Consider the following 24,413-nt stretch of genomic DNA (forward strand, 5'->3'; position numbering starts at 1 on the left):
GAGCAGAGGTAGGGGCTGCTCAGAACGTGAAATTCAGCAGCACAAAGCAAGGGACACAGGTGACCATTTACCCATCCTCCACAGCAAGGAAGTAAACCTCAGAGTCTGCCTCCAGAATCACAGAATCATTACAGTTGGACAAGACTTCTAAGACCATCCAGTCCAACTGTCTGCCTACCACCAATACTGCCCACTAAGCCACATCCATGTACCACCCAACTAACAAAAAACTACTGAACGGGCAAAGAATCTATTGTCTTAAGCCACATTTTTCTTTTTTTGCCTCTTTACAATGCATGCAGAAAACCCTCAGGGCTGCCTTCCTATTGAAGAGGAGAAAGGACTGCAGTGAGGAGGCACAAAAGGGGTTTCTCTGCTCACTTTCTGACCTGGGATGTATGGGGAACACCGAGCCTGCTCTCCCTAGAGCCTGCTGCAGATCTATTGGGTGTCTCACATGATGTTTATAGTCAGCACTCAAACCTTAATGAATGGACTGTTGAATATTTAACAAAGATGTCCTTTCTTCAAGGTGCCAAAAAGTCACTGGAGTTTGACAAGCACTAAAACTAAACAAAAGACAAAGACTTTTAAGTGGACTTGACTTATTATCCTTCCCATTCATCTGCAATTCAGGAAAACATCCCTAATTCAGCAAAGTAATTAACCTCTTGTTTAGATCCCATTGAACTCGAGGAAACAAAGTCCTCTGAAAGCCTTCCTGAATGGAGGGCATCAATTCCTCTGCTCCATGCTGGGAGGATTTCACTGCCCCTCCAGTTCTCCAATCCCCAGTGCCCTCTGCACCAGGAAAGACCCAAATCCAACCCAAGGAATGGATCCAAGGGACATGAGCCCGCAGAGCCCCCCAGTCTGGTGGCAATAGAGCCCCGGGTCAGCGCTGGGTGACTGCATGCAGAGTGACGTGCCATCAGCGAGCCAGATGGACTGCAAAAAAGACAGGGAGGAGACGAGCTTCACAGAAGTGTGAATTTGAATCACGCACAACATAAAGCAGCCTGGCTAAATGCCCTCACACGTTAAAGCAGGCAAGCAGACCCTGAAAGGAAGAAAGACAGTTTCTTTCAAGCCAGAACATTTTTCCTCCTTCTGCGAAGCTGCCCTGTGCCTGCAAACAAAGCCTCCTGCCTCTCACTCCAGTGCTGCAAAGCCTATCTCATGCCCATGCAGCCTGCAATGCTGCTAGCTTGTTTTCCAGCCATTTCCTTCTAATCTGGGGCAATTCTCGGGTCAAACACCCAGCCCAGGGAGCAGGCCACATGAGCCCTGTAGTCACCAGCACTGAGCTGTACCCGATCTCTGACGATAGCTGAAACAGTGTCTGGGGAAAGCTCTGTGTGGCAAAGGATCATCATCAGCACAGACCCACTGATAACATTTTCACCTGCAGCTCAGGACAGTGAACGTTTCTGCTCCTATCAAACATTGTGAGACACAGCAGGAGCTCTGGCAGCACAGCAGCCCCAGTGTTACTGCATAGGGTAAGCAGCAGTGAGCTCAGGATGCTCCTTGTGCCCAAATGCTGCATCCCATGGAGGCTACTCCAACAGCTTCTAAATGTCACCGTGCCACTGAAGCATGGGGGAGCAGGGACTGGTGCTGGTGTTAGGTTGCAAATGAGCTTTCACAGTGCATATGATTGAAAACAAATTTTAAAAGGATTAAATCAGAGGCATAAGGGAGGGGCTGGCTCCATGCAGATGAAGAAAGGTCCACGCTGAGCCCAGCAAGGCAGTCCTGTAGCTAAGCAGTGCCATCCCCCTGGAGGGAACAGCTATTAATATCCTGGGTCTGTCTGCTCAGGGACTTGGTGCTCCTCATGTGGGATGGCCACGCAGCAGGGGTATACTCACACAGCTGCAAAACCTCATCTCGCTTAGGGACAGAACGAGTGGGAGGAATAAACATAAAGCGGGACGTGGAGAAGGTGTTGGCTGGATTCTGAGGTCAGGGAGGCAGAGGGGAGGGAAGCGTGGCTCTGACACAACCAGGCCAGCTGGCCCTGGCCCAGGCAACTTTCCTCAGCTTCCAAAAGTGAGTTTCCTTGGATGTACTCCCAAACCCTGGTGAGTCTCCTGGGGCAGCAGGAGTATTGATCCCATCCGGAACAACCCCACACAGCATCCTCCCTGTGCACCTGGATGCAGGGCAATAGAGAGCACAGGCTGGGAACCACCCCCTCCTCCCACCCAAGTCTCAAAATCTCCATCACCTGCACTAGAGAAAGCACACCTGGCCACACAGCAGGCAAGAACAAACAGCCTGTGAATGAAGCATGCACTGGGCAGAGAAATGCTGCATGATCTCACACCACAGAGCACTCACCGAGGTGTTCTGGCACTGGATGCTGGTGCTGTTGAAGCGCAGAGCAGTGACACGGGTGGTGCTGCCAGGGATGTGGAAGATGCACTCATAGTTGCGCTGGCCGGACTGTGGCTGTGGCAGGTTCTTGGCTGTCAGGGTGATGGGTTTCACCACACCCACTGGGATGTAGATCTGGGTGGAGGGCAGGATCTGTGGGCAGTCCTGCAAGGAGAGCAAGGGCAGTGATGAAGCAGGGCAGAGCGCTGCAAGGAAACCAGGCCTGGCCACCCTGAGCACACCCAACAACACATCATCATCTCAGGGATGCTCTGAGCAAAGCTCTGAATGGAGAAAACCAGAAGTGAACCTCAGGGCAGGGGAACCGAGTGTTTTCTATGTTACAGGTTGATCCTGGCTGTGGAAGACAGGGAGGGGAGCAGCTATAGCACCTGGGACTGAGACAGCAACATATCAGCTCTATGTCTGGGCACAACGACTCCAACAAGATGTGCTCTTCTGCTGTCATTGAGGTCAATAGGCTTCAGAGTTAAGGCCCACTGGGCTGCGCCCTGTCAGGCTGCACCCTGCAGCTTCACATGGTCTCCAATCCCCTTTGTCCGCAAACAGACAGAAAAGCCTTTTACGCCTTTTGTCCCTCTGCAACATGACTCTGTGGTGCCACACTGGATTTTGCTATTTCTGTGGCCAGCTCAAAGCAGCTTCACCCAACATAGCCTGATGGCCGGGTGCCTAAAGCCAGCAGCTCCAGAGGGGCACCAATGAGTCCAAGCTGGGAGGAAGGCTCCCCCTGGCATCCCCCCCAGCTCCCTGGGGATCCCCATGCAGCTTTTAATAGCCGCTGGCGCCCAGCTGCTCCAGGGGAGCTGTGTGCGCAGAGCACAGGGGAACGGGAGGGAGCAAAAATAAATGAGCTCAGGCAGCAAAACAGCTCGGCATCCTCGACGGATGCCACTTGGGTAATAACAGCCTGATGCAATCCCACGCCAGCTTTGCAGAACCTGCCGGGGGTCTCGACTCCTGGAAGCGTTGGCCCAAAATAACAGCAAAGGGGAATTCCGTGTGTTGAAATGAGCTTGTCTAAAACTAAAGACTGCTGCTGCCAGGGGAGCGGTGCAGTCCTGCTGCAGGGCAGCTCCAGCCCCAGCCGCCAGCACCGTGCTGGGCCAGACCCCATACAGCCCCAGGCTTTATCCCACAGGCTGCGATCAGCCTGACTTTGAAATGCTGATGAGAGGTTTTAAAAGTTGTTTCATTTAGCAAATATTAACAGAAAACTCCAACTTATCTTGCTTCTCCAATTTCCCACTCTTCTCAAGCCTGTATTCCCCAAAAGCACAGTTGTTAAGAGAAGAATCTATCTGCCCCCAAAACACGCAGAAACAGAGGAAAGTAGGGCCAGGCTGGGAACCCTCAGCACAGTGATGGTTGCTCTCAGTGCTGCCACTTCATTTTACCATCACCACTGATGCTCTCAGTTCAGCCAGGGCAGCAAGCACTTTATCCACCCAACTGGGCTCACCATGGATGCTTACAAGATCCTAGGAGACCGGCAAACCCAAGAGGTGTAGCAGGCACAGGCATCCCTCTCCCCATGTATGCACAAACATGGGGCTGATTTGCTGACTCGTGGTTTGAGCTGGATCTGAGTCCCCCCCCATGACATCACATGCTCTGCATCTGCCGCCAGAACTGTCTCATCCAGCAAAAATTTCAGCTGGCTCCCAAACAGGAAGCACCTGGTGCTGGTGGGTGCTGGGGCAGAGCTGCCTGGCCCCCGGGGTGGCAGGAGGGGTGGAGGCACTTGGACAGCTCACTTCCCCCCTACAAGTCATGCAAACAGCTGACGGAACTCTGCCCGTCACTTAAGGCCCTTGGAATAGCTTTGTCCAGTCCCCATGGTTTGCTTTCCTGCAGTAAACAGACACTGATCAAAGGATGTACAAACTTATGGGATGAGGAGCAAAGCAAGATGTCCTCTCCCACCCACCCAAACACTACGTAACTCAGTTTTTCCAATTAAAGCTATTTTACTAGCAGGATGAGAACATCACAAAGGTTCTTCCCAGCCAAGTCAAAGCACCATTTCCTTGGAGGCTTTCGGAGTCCCTCAAGAAGTCCTCCTGGTCTCAACCATTTCCATGAGTCAAGGGAATGAAGAACAAGCACAAGCAGAATGCACTTAGACTCAGCAAACACACCTGGTCCCCACCTGCTGCAAGGCTTTCACCCCACACGGTAGCTGTGCATTGGCAGACACCAGAGAATGTCTCAGAGAAAAGCGTTTTGGGAAAGGAGAATTCCTTTTCCATTGCTGCTCACGCCCACAGCCACCACCGTGCTCTGCATGTGGGGACAAGCAGAGAGCAGCCACTGCTGCATTACCCTCCCTCCCTTCCCACTGCTTCACCCCCAGAGAAAGCCACACAGAATGAGGATCTCCAGGAATGCGAAGTAATCAAAGGCTCCAGAGCTGAGGGCTTAAAGCCACCACAGCCGGCAGGCGGGGACATCCCTCCTGCTGCTGCCAATCCCAGACACATCGATATGCACAGCGACTCCTACCCACACCCAGCTCCTCCCTGCGTGCCCCACAACAGAGCCCAGGCACCCCACGCTTTCAATGTAACATCCCAGGGCAATGCACCGTGTTGTTATTTGCCTTTTCCTGCACAGCACCCAGAAAGAAATGAATGACATCGCTGTAGTTTGGGCGCCAGTGGGAAGTGGCAGATGCTGAGTTAAGCCCTAGTGTGGGCAGACTTCCACGCCTCTTCTGACCAGTACCTACCATACTCCTGCCAAACGAACTGCAGACAGGCCAGATCTTACCTAAAATAACTGAGTCACACATCCTCCCACAGAGAGCATCAGGCTGAACAGCTGCCCTTAATTTGTCCAGCATTGCCATGGTCTGGCACCAGGTCACCCCTACCCAGGGAAAAGGGCAGATTTCTGATCCCAGCACCAACACACAGCCCACAGCTGCAGCCGGACTGAGGGTGCCCTGCCAGGAACTGTTGAGGCCACACCAAAGTGCAAACAAGCAGAGCCAGGCTTTCCAAACCTCAAGGCAGGCGTTGCTCCAGACCCGAGGGTGACCATGAGGTCTGCGGGGGCACTGCCTGCCTACGTCCAGAAGAGGCACAACTGCTGTCCCCTGGGAAAGGTGCACGCATCCCAAAGACAACACGATGGGGAAATTACTGATTGCTTTTGGGTTTGCCTGGAAGGGAGAGGGGAAAAGTCCCAGCAGCTGCCCGCCACCACACACAGCAGAGCTGCTGGGAACTGCCAGTGCTGAGCATCCTGTTTGCAGAAGCACAGAGCTGGCTGGGAAGGCGAACTCAAGGACAGGCTGAGCCCTCACCAGATTTCTTCAGGGCACAAGCTGAAAGATAACAGCTTTTTCTTATCTTCTCACATTACATAATTCCCCTTTGTGAGGGTCGCTGAGCTGGGCTGGTTCTGGCCTTTGCATGATGCATGCTGTGTGAAACACGCTTGAGCATCGACAAGCAAGATGCAGCCTCCTTGTGCGCAGATCATCACAGGAGAGAAGGTGCCAAAATGTGGAGTTTGGTCACTTGTGATGGAAGGGCCAGCAGAAAGCCATCACTGCTCTCTCATCCTGGGAATTCCAAGGGGACAAGCATGAAAAGCACCATTGGTGGGGCCACAGCACATCCCATGCAACAACACCCTTTTTGGGTGATGAGCAGCATCTCATTTCCGCCATTCGCTTGTTGCTGTGCTGAAATAGCAAGTGCCAACCCCACCTACCCACACGCGAGAGCAATGCTTGGGCTTTTCCAGCTCTCCAGATGCACTTGGCTCTAAGCAGGTTTTGCTCAGCTCCATGCTCACAGTAATGATGCTGATGAGATCCAGCACAGCCCCATCCTCCAGTCTGCCACCAACCTCTGATTGTCCATCCATAACCTTCAGTCCTGAACACCACAGAGGTGCACAACCTGGAGACCCCAAGTAGAAACGCAAGCACATCTGCTTGCAGGCTCACAAACATCACCTGAAGATCCAGCAGCTCCTCACAGAGAAGGAGTAAAACCAGGAGGTCTGGCTTTCCACAGGGAACAGGGAAGAATCATATAGCAAAAGAATGGCTTAGATTGGAAGGGACCCTTAAGATCATCTCATTCCAACGCCTCTGCTGTGACCCGGCTGCCCCCCACCAGCTGAGGCTGCTGGTGGCCCCATCTAGCCTGGCCTCGAATGCGTTCAGGAGTGGAGCACCCACAGCTCTAGGCAGTGCCTGACCTCCCTGAGTACAGAATTTCTTTCTAACATCTAATGTAAAACTCCTCTCTTTTAGTTTATAGCCATTCCCCTTTATCCTGTCACTATCAGACTGTAACAGGTTGGTCCCCCTTCTGCCTGTAAGCTTCCTTCAAGTGCTGGAAAAAAGATGTGTGAAGGTGCTGCTCCATCCATCCTGTCCCCAGTACCAAAGCCATTGTGCTGCTTGTGGAGGGGCTCTGGCTAAGTAATGGCCCAACCACTGCTGGAAGGCCTGAGCTCAAGTGATGGAAGAGGGAGGAAGAAAGAAGGAGAAAAATTGATCGTTCCCTGCTGGGAGGTTGACCTGCACCAGTGAGGAGCCTGAAGCAGCCCGGAAGGCAGGAGGGAGAGAGGTAAAGCAAGAGGGAAGTGAATAATAGGGCTGAGGGCACCACAGCCAGACAGCTCCATCTAACTCCATGCATGCCCCAAGCCCAGCACTGAGGCATGGGGACAGAGAGAGGACGACAACCCTGAATCAAAGGGGACCCAAGAACCTGAGTGCAAAAGGAGACCTCACAAGGCACAAATTACAGGAGACATATCACCACAGCTACCTTCCAGGCACAGGATTCTCTTCCCCAGACCTCTCCCTTCAAAACTCAAACTGTGATGCAGGGCAGGGTGCAGAAGCACAGCTCTCCTGCAGATGCCCTGAGTGATGTATTTCCCTGGTTGGTGGCTTGGATCCCACACAGGATAAGCCCCCACAAAACATGCTTCTTAGCAAAGTATTACAGAGGAAGAACATGTGACGTGCCACGAAATGGTTTGTTTCACGGCTTTAAGCCTTCCTCTCTCTGAAAACAAGCTGTTCTGCAGTGACAGTTCAAGCTTGCTCCCTTCAGAAACATCAAAGGAAATGCTTAAGCATCTCTGCCTTTGCTTCTGTCTTGATTCAGCCTATAGTGCCTCCTGACTTAGCCCAGATTCCCAAACAGCTCCTGCACGGCACTGCTCAGCTCACACAGCCCTTCCCCCACACTCCCTCCTTGATTCCCAGACAAGCCCAGAACTCCGGACACAGCTTGCACAGGGTTTCAAAGGCTTTTCATCTGCTAAACCCTTCCCTTCAGGCCAGGGAGAGCAGAGCAGAGCTGGCTCACATTGCCTTACCTCGGAGAGCTTGACACGACCCTCCAGGAAGGAGCAGTCGGCGGCATTGTGGGTGCAGATGTGGCGGTACTTGCACCAGTGGCAGGGGAAGGAGCCGTTCACGCAGGACAGGCAGCTGTAGAGAGAGCAGAGCAGGCAGCATTAGGTAAGTACAGCAAAGGGCATCACTTTTAGGTCAGTGCCCCAAGGCAGCTGGTCCTGTATCTGCCCGGGGGCTAAGCAGCAGCAATAAGCCTCTCTCCCCTCCCCCCATCAATTATGGTTGGAAGTGACTTCAAAGACTATGTAGTTCCACCCCCCTGCCACGGGCAGAGCTGCCAACCAGGCAGCATCTCAGGCTGCCTCCAACCTGGCCTCAAACACCTCCAGGGATGGGGCACCCACAACCACCCAGCAGGGCAGCTGTGGCAGTGCCTGAATGCACACTGTGCACACCATGCAGGGCCACGGCTCCCTGCCTGGGGGTTTCACACCCCGTTGCATGTATAGCAATAGCTTCCTAAATCCACGCACACACACTAAGGAAATATTTAATTAAGCTGCTTGCAAAGGGGGCTGGAAGTCATTTCCATGTTTCGCTCACATTTTCACTTCCAAATGAACAGCCCTTTTAGCTTTACCCACAAATATGCTAATTGAGATGCTCCTTATGCAAATATATGCGATTTTTTTATTTCAGCTGCAGAGATTTGACTTAAAAGCACAGCCTTGGCCTCCCAGCTCTGGCTGCTTTGATGGATGGGGGTGTGCAGGATGGGGGGCACAAATGAAGCGCAGGGATTTCTCCTGCCCTCATGCGCCATGGCCGGTGGGCAGGGAAATGCAGGAGTGGAGGCAGCAAGGCAGGGAACACAGGGGTTAACCCTGGTGGAAGCACAGCAGGCACCAAGGGGCCATTCAGAAGAGGAGGAGGTACAGGCAGCAGGGGTCTTCTAGCCACAGGGTCTGTTCTGTGTGAGAAACCCCATAGATCCCAGGTAAAGAGCCTGGCCCAGCCCTGTTCTGCCAGGACAAGGGCACATCACACCTGCTTGTTCCACCCAAGGTTCTCCTTTGCCATTTGACCTCTGTACACCCCACCCCATGCCCTGCACCCCTCAATTGTTAATGGCACAGCTCCTGCACCGACAGTATCCTGTGAGGACACATCATGCAGGACCTCCTCCTCCAAGCTCACCCCTGATGCCCAGCTCTGCCTTTAAGGCCCATGTCTCACACCCTGCCTCAGCTTTCCATTCACCATAAGGACATCAAGAGCCACTATCAGTAAGTTCACCACATGTATCTCACCACACAGCATCTTTGCTCTATGTACAGCCTGCACCAGAGCGCAACCCATCAGCCAAAGCTTCTGCAAAGCACCTGGTGCCAGGCACATGGCTAAACCCCAGCTCCAGCCCATCCTGGTCCAGTGGGAGATGTCCATGCCCACTGCTTGGGGTTGAAACCGGATGGTCTTTAAGATCCCTTCCACCCCAAACCATTCATTCTTCAATTCTGTTCTACTCTACGTCACCCTGCTCACCTTGCTACGACTCCCAGCTCTCTGCTAACTCTAACCCAGCAGTCCAACAGGAGAAGAGCTGAGCAGCAACTGAAGCCCAAGACCCCTTTTAAACAGAGGCCATAGGGCGAGCAGCTAACTGGGATGGGGCTGGGGTGTGCTGCTGTGGGACGGGCACTGCTCCATGCCCACAGCTGCCCAAGGTCACACTGCATGGAGGGGTGGGGGTTGCATCCCCAGTGCGTCCATTTGTCACTGCTGTCTGTTTCCCGCACAGGAGCAGGTTGCTTGGCAGCACCATGCCATCTGTGCTGTCTCTCTCCTTCCCACGGTCAGGCACTTTTCCCTCATCACTTCTTCCCTAAGAGGCTTTCATCACTCCTGATAATTAGAGGGAGTTTCTTCTGCATGTGAAGCCCCCCCTTTCTCGAAGCAAGGCAGAATGCTGACTCTGGGATGCAGCACAGACACCAAGACTCAGCTCAATCCCAGTGCCCCCCTGAGCCCACGCAGGGGCCAGGCAGAGCTGAAGGCAGAGAGGAGGGCAGGAAAGTGGGTCATGGCCTTGGCTGTGCTGACGCCCTTGTGCAGCCTCTCCAGGAATTCCGGATCTCTCTGCAGATTCCCCATCCCAAGACAAGCCCGGGCTTGCTGCCTGCTTGCAAAAATCCTTCCGCAGAAAGAACAGCAGAGGGACAGCACATCTTTGGACACCGAGTTTCTGCCCTTCCCTTTGTGCCAGCCTAAGGGCACTTCTCACAGGTGAAAACGAGACACAACACAGATGATCCCAAGCAGAGCCTGGTGCTGTCCTACACCCAGATCTGCGACCACTTTGCAGCTCAGAGGTGGTAAAACACAAATACACACTTCCTCAACTGCTTGCAGCCATCTGGCCATGCCTTTGAGAAGCATCTGTAAGCATCTGGAAACGCACCGGGTTGTGGAGCAGAAGCAGAGTGCAGGCAGCTCCCAGCCAGCCCACAGGAGGAGCTGGGGCTGCTCAGCACAATCAGACCATTGCTGGAGCTCTTATGGCACCCTCAGGATGTAACAGCATCTCAGGGGTCACAGCTGCAGCAGAGCAGGGCCATGAGGTCAGTGCCATCATCATGAACACATAGAATGCAAGCACAGCACAGGCAACAGTTCCCAGTCTGCCTGGCTCTCCTCTTGGTATCACAGCCCCTGGTTTCCAGTAAGGAAATCCAGACAGCAAACATGGATGCAGAAGGAACAAATACCTCTTTGGTTGTCCCTGGAAACAGCTGGTTTCTGCAGGCAGAGGGCTGGGTGAGGAGCGTCCCTCCAGCCCAGCTCCATGTCCCAAGGAATTCCCCTCTCTGTGGGCATCGCAGAGGGATTTCCCCCTCACCCACAGAGCCACACGTGATGTCTTTATCTTTAAAGGGAACTCATCTCCCAGAGAATGCTTTGAAGAGGAACTGTAATGCTTAGAAAGATGACCTCAGCATCTGCACACAGCTCTATGGACATGGTGGATTCATCAGACTATCAAAGCATCCAGAGGTCTTCAATCGTGTTTGTCTGATCAGTGCCCCATAGGAAGCCCCTGAGGGAACACACCCATGTCATGAGGCTGAGTGAGCAATCCATGGCATCTAGGCCCAGTTCTGCTTCATGCCGTTAGCAAACAGCCCCTGCTATCTGCCATATTGGTTATCCCATAACACCTCCCTCTCTTCCATGTGCCTTAACATAGTTTCCTGAAGGATCTGCTGTAGGATCTTCCCCAGCACAGAAGTGAGGTTGGCAGGCCGGTCCTGTAATCAGGCACAGAACCTGCACACCTTCTGAAAGCCAAACATCCCTAGAAGGTATATTGGTTGGACATGCCAATCAGCTATCCTGAGAATCTTAGTCTGCACCTAGCACTTCAGATAAGGCAAATCAGAGAAAGAAGGGGAAACCAATGAAAGCCTGCAGGACTGAAACATTGTGGGAAGGAGCCTGGAACAAACACTCAGGGCTCTCTGCTCAGTTCCTTCTTCTTAAGTGAAACAAAAAGTAAACCAAGCCTGCAAAAGGGCAAGGTGCACTGAGTGCAGCCCATGTCTACTGCTGTCATGGGCTGGTGTGAGGGATGGGACCAGCGTGGGCGATGCTGTGGGGTGCTGAGGAACAGACCCCTCACAGCGGGTGACACAAAGGGCTGTCCCTGGAAGGCAGCCCAGGGCCTTCACCAGTCCAAACGCTTCATCTGTAGCTGAGAAATGATTCAACACTCAGGCCTCTGGCTCCCAACCCAACCAAAGCCTCCCAAATAAAAAGGGGGGGGAAAAAAAAAAGGAAAACATAATGTACAGCGATCACAGAACTCCACGGAAGAAAAAAAAGAAACACTACCCTCATGGAAAAGCATATTGTTCCCAATGCAGAATATATCAAGCTGACTTATAGATTTTCCTCCACAAAATATGAAACCTGGATCTGAAAGGCTATTAACTCCAGAGAGATCCATTAAAGACGCCTGTCTGCAAATGGTATTTAAAAGTATTGCATCACCCTGGATATTGTCATGTTCTTTGGTTATGATCTGACTGCGGGTCACACAGTTAAAATTGCCTCCAAACCCTAAAATTCTTGATGTAAAGAAAATAATAATAATGTTCACCAGCCTAGAACATGGACTATTCTATCAGCTCCAACCCAAGCCCATAAATATTAATGCATCCATAATTAGCCTTTTTAAATAATGCACCCAAAATTAAACATCAACGCAGTAATAAATCAGTCAGGGCTCTTTGTTGTAGGTTTGTTGGGGAAGGGGGGGGGTTCTTTTGCTGCTATATAAGGCACGTAAAATGAAATGCCAATTCCCTCACCAGCTCTTCCCTCTGGACCAAAATGCTGTGGCCCCAATTGGACCAACCTGAGCCTCTTCCTACTTAAAAGTCTTGTTGCTTTCATTTAGAAAAATAAAAGTCACATCTGCTTTTTGATTTGCAAAATAATGACATGCAGCCATCCTGAGCCAAAGCTGAGCTAATGTTATTGAAACCACACGATGTGAAGGGAGACAAAGCTCATCTCATAAGTCAAGGTGAGGGAGAAAGTCAAGTCTGCAGACTGCCCGCTCACTGCGGCAGCACTCCCCACACACAGACCCTCTCCCTGCACCCAGGGCTGTGATGCAGGGCCTGCTGCTCCTTGGCCCTGCCTTCGTTTTGCTCCCTGCCTCCGCACCCTTAGCCTTTCAGCAGTGTGTTGCTCCTCAGCAAGAGCATGAGCAGAGGTCCTTTGGGCTCTCCTCTGACTCATTCCCTTTGGAGCATCCGGCATGACGAGATGCCTGCAGCTCACCTGCTTTTCCCTGATCAAAAAGCAAAAAGCAGCCTGCTTGCTGAGAACGCTTTGAAAGAGCCATCAGCAGCAGAACTCCCCCCAAGCCAGGCTAGATCCTTTGCAAAAATGCTGCCCCAAAGAGATCACTCCACATTTGCTTATCTGTAATTACTGATCAGTCGGAGCACCGCCATCCGTGGGAGGCTTCTGGCAGCAGAATGGAATCGCTCGCATTCTCCAGCTCCACATTCTCTGCTCAAACACACCCCAGCATCTTCCCTGACGCTCTCCCTGCAGCTCGAGCACAGTGTCCTCAGCACCTCATCAGCAGCTGCCTGGTAGAGACTTGTACACTGTGCTTAGACAGCACATCAATAATCCCCACCTCCTCTATTTTATCACACGCATATCTCAAACTGCCTAAAGACCCACGCTTAGAGTAGATTTCAAGGCAGCCTTACAGGAAAGCAAATTCACATTTACTTCCACTGAGGAAATTCTTGGTTCTCTGCCCCACGACATGCAGCATGTTCCATTCAGTGCTGCTGTAACTTTCCAGCCCTCCCTCCAGCAAGCCTGGGAAGCAGGTACTGTCATAGGAAAACACAGGCTCTCCTTTTGCCTAGCCAAGTCGCTCCTATTAACTGTTTCCAGGAATAACAAGATGCTTGGCATTTTCAGTCACATGAACTGCTCCAGTCTGCAATGCAGTAAATTTGCTTTTTCTTCCAAAGCTTTTTCCAACTGAAAGCACTGTTCTTAAGTGAGGTTCTGCCCTGGTGCTGCATGTTCCCACACACCCAAACAATTGTGGGCTCTCTGGTCACTACCCCAGTTTACAAGGGCAAAAGGAGGGTTCTCATTGCCAGTACCGCTGTGCTTGATCTTCCTTCCATCTTTCAACATCAGCACCCACAAATGGAGATCTCTCTGATGCAAGTCTCACACTGCCCAGCCCATCTGCTCCCAGAGCATGCTCACAAAGCCCAGGACACTTACGATTGATGGACGCTGCAGTTATAGAAAACGAAATCCACAGAGGCGAACTTCTTCCCAGTCTCTTTAGATTTCAGGTAGAGTTTCACCACCCGCTTATCCCCTGGGAGAGAGCAAGGCAGAGAAAGGCATCAGAAATGACATAGCAAAATGAATGCTGTGGCCAGTGCTCAGCCCACAGCTTGTGATGGGTTGGAAGGATCTGGGCAACAACCTCCACTCCTGTTAACTAACAAAATCCCAAATCCAGAAATAAAAGGAAAGTGCCCATCCATACCCACCCAGCCACTAAGTGGGCCAGCAGGGCCCAGGTGCAGCATCAAGCCCCTTTAACTGCAGCATGGGAACAAGTGCCTTGGGGCATGTGAGTGGCACTGGACAAGAGTTTAACAGTTCCATGGTCAGTTGTGCCCAGGAGTCCATAAACATCTACAGAAATGGTCCACAGGTTTGCAATGAGGCCAGCGTGCTCAGGTTTTGCAGGACTGCTTCACAGAACATTACAGCGTCAGCATGTAGCTGCACCCATGGCTTGGAAAAGAGCAAGGACATCAAAGGCAAGCACCACTTCTGGAGAAGCAGCAATGCTTTATCCTCCAGCACCCCAAGAACCCATCTCCACCCCTGCTTGGGGCTGGGGATCACTGTCACAAGACTGTTCTTCTCAGCGTCTGGCTACAGGGCAAAGCCAAGACAAGGGACACAAGCTCACCGCGGCCCCTGGTGATGGGGATGACGTCCTTGGCAGAGGGAGAGCTGCAGTAGATCTTCCCATCTTCAATGCGGCTCTCAGACTCAGTGAAGTCTTCAAAGGAGCAGTTGACTCCCGCCGAGAGGTCAGGGACGTTCCAGGCCTGCAGGACCAGCTGGGGGAGAGAACATGGAGCATGGCCTCAAGAAGCTAACAAAATGATTCCTTTGTGTCTGCTGTGAGCAAACACCCAACAGGAAAACCAGCATGCAATTTCCCCGGCCTCATCCACACACACGGTCCCCATGCAGGACCCCAGCGCTCAAGCCAGGAGCACCGATGCAAATGGCTTAGAATTTTGAATGCATCACAGCCTGACATCCTTTGCCCTCTCCCGCACCGCAAACCATTATGTCTCACCTCTCTGCAGAGACCAAGCCCAGTGTTTGGCTAAAGAATGCTCTACAGAAAAGCATCTACTTCTGCAGACATCAAGAGGGGAGGAATTCACCTCTTCCTCTGCAAATTCATTGCAGGGGTCAGCAGTTCTCACTTTACAAAACGCTTGCCTTATTTCTAATTTGAATTTTTCTCAGCTTCCAGCCATTAGTTCTTGTTATGCCTTTCCTTGATAGATTAAAAAGCCCTTTAGTCCCTGATATTTGCTCCTTGTAAAGGCACTTATACTCTGTAATCAAGTCACCTCTTAATCTTCTTTTTGATAAGCTAAGCAGATTGAGCTCGGGAAGTCTCTCACTGGAAGGCATTTTCTCCAGCCCCAACTCATTTACATGCTGTTTACTGAAGGTGCTCAGCCTCCTTTAAGCAGCGGTCTCCAGCCCAAGCGCTGCATCCCAGTACTGATCACAGCAGACCCCACAGTACAGGCAGCCAGCAGGCACAGAAATAGCCCCAGAGAGCAACAAACGCATACCAGCAATGCTGAGGGAACACCAGCAGCCCTTCCTGGGATCAGTGCACCAGGATCCTTTCCAACATCACCTCTTTCTAGGACATCTCTCAAAAGCCAGCCTTACTCCTCAAGGTCCAGCTCAGAACCTGGCAGTATCAAATCCACTTTCCCAGCTGATCTAGCACAAACCCCACGGGGATCTCCTCCCCAGCACCCCATCATGTGCCACCCTGTTGGTCTCAGCATCCTCTGCAGATCTCAGCAGCAGCAATTCCGCATTTGTTTTCACGTTACCAACGAAAAGCCAAAGCTGCACTCCAGTCCCTGCAGAAGCACTTTCAAAATGTTTCCATTCAGTGACAATTCCCCTCTGACAACGACTTTTTGAGATCTGTCACGGAGCCAGTTCTTAATCCACTTAACACATGCTTTATCAATATTGTATAATGCTAATTTTTAATCAGAATGTTGTGTTGTACCGAGTCAAATGCCTTGTAGAAGTCTAGAGACATCACATCCCTGCAGTCCCTCTTCTAATTCAAGTCATAATTTCATCAAAGAACAAAATGTGGTTTGTTTGACACAAAACTACATTGACTAGCATTAATTATATTCCCATCCTTGATTCTTCATCAGTTGTATCCTGCCTTATTTTTTTCCACTAGCTTTTCTCAGCTTGATGTCAAATCAAGCAGTCTTGAGCCACTTGGGTCATCCCACGTGCCCTTCCAACAAGAGCCTTTTCTGCTTGCTGGACTTCTCTCAGCATCCACTTCTTTATTACAAAGCCACATCTGCAAGCCAAGGAACTCTTAGGCCAACTCCTTCAGGACTCCTGAGTGCCAGACATCCAGACCTGGCAGCTTGCAAAAGTTTATTGCTAGTATACGCTGTTTTGCATTCTCTTTACAGTGCTAATGGCCTGGAAAATACTTCATGGAAGTACATCATCCTTTCTGTCTGCACAGACAGAGAAGCGAGCTGTGCATCTAAGCTGAATCCCAAAATATCTACAACTGGCCGCTGTCAAGACAGGATATTGAGCTAGATGGATCTCTGGCCTACAAATGGCAAATCTGATGTTGTTATTTATACTGTGGAGAAACATTTATTGCTCAGTTACATCTTTTCTGAATAGTAATCAACAGTTTTATTATCTGCATCCAGCAACAGGCCGGCCCTCATCAATCCCCTACATTTATTTGTATCAGATCTCTCTTCTCATTTCTCCCTATCGGTTGTACGCTCATTATTTAACTTAATTGCTGCCTTCCCAGCCCTGAGAACTTACCGGGACCTCGGACATGGTGACTGAGATGTTCCTGGGCTGGACGGTGAGCTGCACACACTGCCGCAACTCAGAGGCGAAACGCTGGGGTTCATCTGCCCGTTCACAGCGGTCCTTGCGTGAGCATCTGGGGGGGATGAAACCACCACAGTGAGGAGGAGAAGCTGAGAAATACCCAGTGGGGGGATGAGGTGTCCAGCATTGGGCCTCTGAGGTCAGAATAGAAACCCTGCTTTCCCTTTGTGCCAGCACCTCTGCTATGGTGCAGGCAGCCATGCTCACATCCCTCTCCTCTTCTGTTGCAGCATCCCTGTCAAACACACACATCTCCCCAACCCCTACAGAGCAGCTTGCAATGCTCCATCACCTCCTTTACGAAGCAGACGACTCCCTCCCCCCCTGCTCTCCACGCTTTCTGCAACAACATTATTTCATTATGGGAAGTGTTTTAATTAAATGGTAGGCAAAATGGAGAGAGAAAGTGAACATGTCTTACAGTCTGAACACTCTGAACACTCTCCAGCACCTCAATGTCTAGCAGTGAAGGTCCCAAACTAAACATAGTACTCAAGGCACAGCCTCACCAGAACTGAAACAGGAGAGGCTGGCACAGTTTGAAGGAACCCCTCAGAAGGCTCCATTCCCCACAGCTGGGTGTGAGGTGCAGGATGGCAGTGGGAAGGACACAGTCAGCAAAGCTCCATGACCATAGAGCCAGCCCTGGTACTTACATGTTGTGGAGGACGCACCAGCCGCAGTGGGGGTCCCTGGAGCCCAGGCACAGCTCACAGCTCTCATATTGCTCACAGCTCTCTACCGGCACCCGCGTCACCTGTGGGAAAAGGCAGTGAAGGGGTAACAAGGGGACGAGAGGGACACCAAGGGCTCAAAGGGCTGCGGATCCACCACCCCACGGTGCACTGGGGAATGGCTTGGGCATCACACCTCTGAGTCTGGAGGTCTACAAGAAGAACCACCATCTCCTGGCCAGCCCAGCAAGGCCAGAATGGGGAAACCTTCATCTTTGCAGAGTTTGAGGAACAGCTCAGCCCTGACTCCACCTTCTAATGCCTCCCACACACCCCTGCAGCTGGTAGTCCCACTCCGAAAGGGTTACCGCTCCTTTATTAATTGCTCCTCCAGATTTGATTAAAATCCCCTCATTCTCCGAGCCCTTCGAGCTCTGTTACAACTGTTCATTTAATTACTTTCCACCAGCACTCTGATAACAGCAAGCTGCAGTAGGGAAGAGAGTGGTTTTTATTAAGGAGTGGGGAGGAGAAGTGGGGAGGACAGGATGGGGGCTTGGGAAGCTCCTCCCCTCCTCCACTTCCCCAGTCTCCCCTCTTCACCAGGACCCATGAACACAGCCTCAATCCCAGGAGCTCCTGTCAAAGGGAGGGAAAGCTCTGATGCTCTGCAGTAAGGAGGACAGAGGTTGGGGAAAGCAATGGGTCCAGCACTGGGAGACTTCCTCTGCGAGCTGTGGTGTGGAGCACTGCCCTTGTTTTGAATTTCGCAGCCCAAATCCAGTTTCTGCCTCACCTGGAAAGCCTCAGGTTTCCTGCAGCAGACCAGAAACCAGAGACAGGAACTGGGAGGAGGGGGGAACAGGCTCTGCCATCCCCATGGGGCTGTCTAGACAAACACAAGGCCCTGCTCCAGCATCCTTCCCCCTTCCAAAGCCCCAGGCCAGTAGCCAGGAGTTGTGCAGCACTCCCACCCATGCACACCTCTTTCCATCAGGCAGAGCCCAACAAAACTCCACACTCCTGAGCCATTCCTGAGATAACCCTGGCTGAGAATACTCTGCCTGCAGCAAACCTTCCCAAAGAGAAGCTGAGGAGTAGCTGGGGCTGAGACACCAGCACAGAATTGGTGTTAAGGAAAAAACAGCCCCTTGTCCCCCTCCTCACTGGGGACAACCGCAGACCTTTCACCACCAGGCTGGGCTCCTTCCTCTACCCTCCACCAGGCAAAGTGTGGGGACGAGACAAGGCCAAGCCATGAGGCTGTGACCACACGGGAGCCCGACAGCTCCAAAAAGTGCCACTGCCACTGGGCACAAAGCCCTGATGCAGCAGGGACCTCACCCGCGCTGGCAGCCCTTTGATGGATTAACTTGTAGCAGCAGGCTCTCCGGCAAGCCCAGGAGCATGCAAACTCCCTCACAGCCAACTAAAACTTCTTATCATCAGCACCAACCATGCTTTCAGGATGACAGCTGCATGCCCATGCCCGGGTTGGATTTGTACCTTTGGATGGCTCTGAACTGGTAGTGGCAGCAGTAGGCACAGAAGTGCACACATTGAGGTTTGGGGACATACCAGCTGTACCAGCTCCAGCCATGGCTCCCCTTGCCCCAGGGTGAAAAGCAGCTATCCCAGAGAGAACAGGCTGTTCAGAGCAAGGAGTTTCTGCCCACCTGCAGAGCCTGAGGGCAGGGTGGAGGTTCACAGCCCCGCAGCAGGGATGCCAGCTCTCACAGCAGCCCTTGCTCCCCAGGGCACAGGGATTTCAAGCAGCTGCTGCTAACAATTAATGCCCGGGGCAGGGACCATGGGGAGGAGAGGAACAGAAGGGCCATGTCTGGGATCTGTGCCCTGAGGTGGTGTTTTTGTACAAGGGGGAGTAGGGAGGAGCTGAGTGTTCCCAGGTGGAATGATTGAGGCAGGACAGAGGTGGCTGGGCAGATCTGGTGGCAGCTGGGGCCAGAGCCTGGAGAGCATCTCATCTGCCCTTCCCAGCCATTAGCATCAGCAGGCAAGTGACTTTGGGGCAGGGGTTGTCCCCAGTGAGACATCAAAGGATGATGAGAGAAAGCGCAGACTGGACATCAGGGCAAAGGCGGTACATGGAAAAGACAACAGTGCATCTGAGGGATGCCACCAACACAGCTCAGCAGGGAACAAAGAGGGGGGAAGGAAATCAAGTGACACAGTATGTAGCAATGGCGTGGTGTTGGGGGCTGCAGCCCCTCCCTCTTACCTGTTTCTCTGTCATGGCATAGAGGTGCTGGCGGTCAGGGCTCAACACCAGGTCCCGCAGGATGGAGCTGCCCTCGTGGGCCACCACGTTCTCATACTGCAGCGCTTGATGCTTGCGGTCAGCTTGCAAGTCCACCAGGATCTATAGAAGAGAGCAAGGGGTGAGCACAGACCCATGTACCCTTCACCTCTACATGGGTGGGGAAAGTGCCCCCACATCCCTCACTGGAGGGGACAAGCCATGGCTGCAGCATGGCAAAGCAGCCCAGATCCTACCAACATTCCAGCACTCTCGCAGCAGTAGCAGAAACACAAGCAAGCCACAAGCGAGATGCACACCCTGCTAATATCAACCCAAGTGAACGGGTTGATGGAGACCCCCCCAACAAAAAAAATAAAAACACACACATCTCACCCCAAGCACTGCCCTGTCTCCCCAGTCCCCCAGTCCCCCTCCCCATTTGACACGTTCCCAATCAGGAGCCGGGAAAGCCGGATCCTGGCGTGCTGCTGATTAGCATGGAAATGTATGCGGCTCACAAACAAACCGGGGCCCGTTTAATTAGAGCGGCGCCTTTGATTCACCGCCAGCCTCCTGCATGCACCAGTCCCAGATTATTTTTAGGCCATTTTACAAAACAAATGTATTTAATTAAAAAAAAAAAAAAAAAAAAAAAAAAAAGACCCCTGAGCAGCCAGGGAGCAGCAGTGCATGGAGGGACGGAGGGACTGGCCTTACTGGGGCAGATACAGTTTGCTGGAGCCCATGGCACAGCCAAATACGACCCTCCTCTGCTTCCCTCTACACCTCTACACCCATTTTCCCATTACTGAGGAGCACTCCTTCCGTGATAACCCAGAACAGGTCACCTGTCCTTCAGCATGGTCTACCAGACCGAACCAACACAACGCTCCCCATCACCACCGTGCCATGTACAACTGCACTACAGGAACCCAAGAGATGCCCAAAGCCTCTACCCACACTTCTGGGGGTATCTTCATGCCCAGCTTCAGGACCACATTCACCCTACTCCATCAGAGCTCAAACCCCCCGCACCTGTACAGGGCACATCCCACATAAAGCTCCCAGCATCACACTGAGTCCCCCCCAGAGGAGGGTTCTGTACTGATCCCGGCAGCAGCAGCATCCATCCCTCGCTATGGCAACGTGACAAACGCACCTTTCCAGCCCTTTTATGGGCCGTAGCTGCGGCACAGAGGAATCGATACAGTTTTACCCTGGTTCTAAAATAGATCTACGGGTGGATATCGCGCTGGCAGTAATTTTTAACTAGCGGGGTAATTTCCCCATTACATTATTGCACTGCGCAGTGCTGGGAAAGAGATGTATAAAAAAAAAATAATAAAAAAGCAAAAAAGAAAAAAACCAACAGACGTGAAGCACTTCCAGTTAATTTGAGGCTCCAGGAAGGACCTAAAAATAATTACTGTAAGCAAAGAGGGCTGCAGCAGAGCCAGCGGCACATGGAGTGCTCCGGTGGGGTCTGCGGTGCACACTGCTCCCGCTGCTAAGGTTGTTCTAATGGCAGGTCTGAGGGGCAGGAAAATGAGGTTTGAAGATGTGGATGGGCTGCTTGGGCCATAGGAATGTGGTTTCCCAAAGCTGGCAGATGGGATGAGCAGCATCACTTACCGGCATGGGGCCACTGCCAGCCCATGCCCACCTGCGGGGCAGGCGGTGGCTGGGGCAGGGGGAGAGGATGTGCTTTAATCAGAGCAGCCCCCTCGGAAGCACGTGCCTTCCTGCCCACCCTGCTTCCCTTCCACCCAGGGGAAAAGACATTTACCAAAGAAAAAAAAAAAAAAGAAAAAAAGAAAAAAATCTATTAACCTTTCTCCTCATCCTGACGCTGATATAATTACCCAATACTAATAATTACTCGCACTAATTTCTCGCTCTGGATTCCTGCCCTCGCTCCGCCTGTCTCTGTGCAGCAGAGCTGGCTGCTTCAGGCTTGAGCTTTGCTTCCTATGGGGCTGGAAGGAGTCGTGGGGCTGCAATGAAATGGAGGATGCTACTGCTTCTCCTCAGCCCCATTGAGGCACTGGGGTGCTCCTGCAGGTTGGCACCATCCCAATCACTGCCACAGCCCCGAGCTCTGGGTGAGTCATGCCCCAGTGTGGGCTTCAGGCAGGGACGCTGATGATGGATGGATGGATGGATGGATGGATGGATGGATGGATGGATGGATGGAGCAAAGCACCCATGGGTGGAAGATGACACGGGAATTAAGTTGCTGGTTTGTGTGCACAGCTGGAAATTCAGTTGTGGGTAGGAAAAAACACTCATCAAAGGCAAAACTTGTTTTGCTTAGATACCCTTTGCTTTCTCACCTGCTCCCAGGCACTCTTTTTCATTGAATATCCCCAGTTGGAAGGGACCAATAATGATCAATGAGTCAACTCCTGGCTCCACACAGGACCACCCTAAAACAAGACCATCTTCCTTCCAGCCCATGTAACTCATCCCTCGACCTACATGACTCCAAGGAATCTGCCATAGGAATGTGTACAGCTCAGGGTTGAGAAGCTACCCAGCCCCACAGCTTGGCAAGACAGATGGTGAGACCACAGAATCATTCAGGCTGGAAGACCTCTAAGAACACCAAGTCCAATGCCAACCCACCCCCACCATGCCCAAAACCACATCCCTCAATGCCCAATCTCCACGGTTCTGGAACACCTTCAGGGACGTAATGACTCCACCTCTCCCTGGGCTGTGCATCCCCACTCTTGCCAAGAAGATATTTCTCCTGATACCCAACCTGAACCTCTCCTGGGTCAACTAGAGGCCATTACTACTCGCAGGCAGAGATGAAACGACCCAACAACAGCCACGGGCAGCCCATTCTAGTGCAGCATAGCGCTGTACAGCTCAGCCCCAGCACAGGCACAGCGGGTGGGGAGGCAGCGAGCACAGCCGGTGAGGAAAGCGGCTGCCAACATACCAGGGCTGCCTTTGGATTTAACAAGCAGCAGCAGCAGCCTGGGCAGACTGCACAGCACAGCTGCACGGCACCACGGCACAGAGACAGTGACCAAGACAGGAGTCGGAGTCACCCACATCCCTGCAGGGGGACACCTGGCTCTCCCACCCCCTGCCCGGCTGCCGGCAGCCCCCTCCTCTTGGCACCAGAAGTGCTCGGCGACGCTTTGTGCTCTTATCTGTGCACGGCTGTGATTAATGCTCAGCGGCTGGCAGGAGCGACGAGAGGAGGGCGCTTTCGCCCGCCTGCCACACTTCAAAGGCAGGGACTTATCTGCCTCAAACACACTCCGCAGCCTTTTCACGGGGACCCTTTCCAGTTCCACGGGGCTCGCGCAGCGCTGACAAGCAAGGAGAAAGGAGGGCTTATTTACAGGAGCGCATTTCAAAGCCTCCCCCACTCCCTCCTCAGTGCTCGCCAGGGATGTGGCAAGCAGTAAACCCGCAGGGACAGCCCTGTGCCACAGCTCTGCAGAGCTCAGGGCTGTGTGTGGAGGGTGAAAGCATATGGGGGGACCCCAGGGGTCCCCACGCTGCAGGAAACTCAGTGCCATGCAAAATACCTCCCCAAAGCCAGACAGGACCTGCTCAGCCCCAGCCAACCTGGGGTGGAGGTGACAGCTGCTGGGGAGCGTCACCCAACACCACACAGCCCAGCTCAGGGCAGGAAGCAGAGGATCCTATGTCCAGCCCTGTGCACGTGCCCTGGGCTCACCCCAAGGCAGTGGGGCCTCCAGAACCCCACATGCCTTCTCCCCCACCCGCAGCCCCAGGGAGCAGCAGCACAGCAGCTGCTGCCCACACGCCCTTCTCTAGTTTCCAAAATGTGGTTCCTGCATCAGCTGCTCTGGGGGGAACACTCCTCTCCCCCCTCTACCCCTGTTCAGCCACCTCGAAAATGCAGGACCAGCAGCAGCTGTGAGGCTGCAGCATCAGCTGTCCTTGGTGGGGGGGGGCGGGACATAGTCAATGGGGTCAGTGCTTTTAGACAGGGTGTGCTGGCTGGGGACAACAGCAGGGACAACTGTTCAGGGATAAGAGTCCCCCCGAGGTGAGGATGTGGTGCTGAACGAACGCTGTGTTATGGGTCACAAAAGGTCTGAATCCAGCAGGGTGAGGATGAGCACTGAACAGATCACTGCTGGGATGGCTCAGCACTGCCAGGCACCAGTGGCAAGGAGGACTGAACTGCAAGGACATGGGCAGCGAGAAGGGGGATGTGGAGATGCATTCCTGCCACATCCCAGCAGAAAAATGCCAGCAATGCAGCCTGGGCAGGCAGCAGCTGCCCCACACAGGAATGTGCCCATGACCCCCCCGTGGCCACTGTACTGCAGCTGAGTATTTCTGGGGGTCTGACACAGCATTCTGGGGGCACGCAGAGCTCAGGGAGATGTCATCAGGCAGCACAGGGCCAGGATGCTGCTTCCGCACTCATAACGTGCTGAGGGCAAGGGGTGAGCTGAGCTGCCATTCAGTGCAACCCATTTATAAAGATTAATACGAGCAAGGCTCGCGTCCCAGGCTCTGCTTTGCCGTGAGCCAGAGAATATTGGAACTTTAATTATATCAGTATAATAAAGCAAAAAACAAGAAGATACTTAATCTAAATCAACGCCCATAACAGCGACAAATCCTGGTGGCTGACCTACACTGATAACTGTGACACCACCTTTGGACTGCATGTCACTGTGGGTGCCACATCCCAGAGCTCAGCCATACAGGCTGAGGGCAGGCAATGGGGTATGAACAGAGGGTTTGTCACGGGATATAGCTGGAGGGGGTGCAGGCTGCCTGCAAAGCTTCCCAAAGCCACGCAGTCCCTCACCCAATACCACGGTCCCACCACAGCTTCATGCCAAGAGCAGGAAAAGCATGAATGCAAAGCAAAGAGTGCCTAAGGGAAAGAGGGATTACAGCAGGAGTTACCCATTCAGCTTCAAGGGCAAGCAGGCGGCTGTCT

General features: G+C 52.6%; 1 protein-coding gene across 4 annotated transcripts in view; it reads right to left on the bottom strand.

The window, feature by feature from the left end:
* The window catches only part of PLXNA1 (plexin A1), a 92,398-nt gene that overhangs the window by 35,340 nt on the left and 32,645 nt on the right, over positions 1–24,413 (bottom strand). For all 4 annotated transcript variants that reach the window (XM_015874987.2, XM_015874986.2, XM_085516887.1 and 1 more), the window contains exons 4-10: positions 19,445–19,585; positions 17,188–17,288; positions 16,460–16,583; positions 14,277–14,430; positions 13,568–13,667; positions 7,759–7,873; positions 2,347–2,547 (exon numbers count right to left, since the gene is read on the bottom strand). In XM_015874987.2, coding sequence (XP_015730473.2) covers positions 2,347–2,547; positions 7,759–7,873; positions 13,568–13,667; positions 14,277–14,430; positions 16,460–16,583; positions 17,188–17,288; positions 19,445–19,585 — 936 coding nt within the window. The remainder of the gene's footprint in view (positions 1–2,346; positions 2,548–7,758; positions 7,874–13,567; positions 13,668–14,276; positions 14,431–16,459; positions 16,584–17,187; positions 17,289–19,444; positions 19,586–24,413) is intronic.

The sequence above is a fragment of the Coturnix japonica genome, chromosome 15 (assembly GCF_054131305.1).
Source record: "Coturnix japonica strain WE chromosome 15, WE-NBRP24, whole genome shotgun sequence".
Taxonomy (NCBI): domain Eukaryota; kingdom Metazoa; phylum Chordata; class Aves; order Galliformes; family Phasianidae; genus Coturnix; species Coturnix japonica.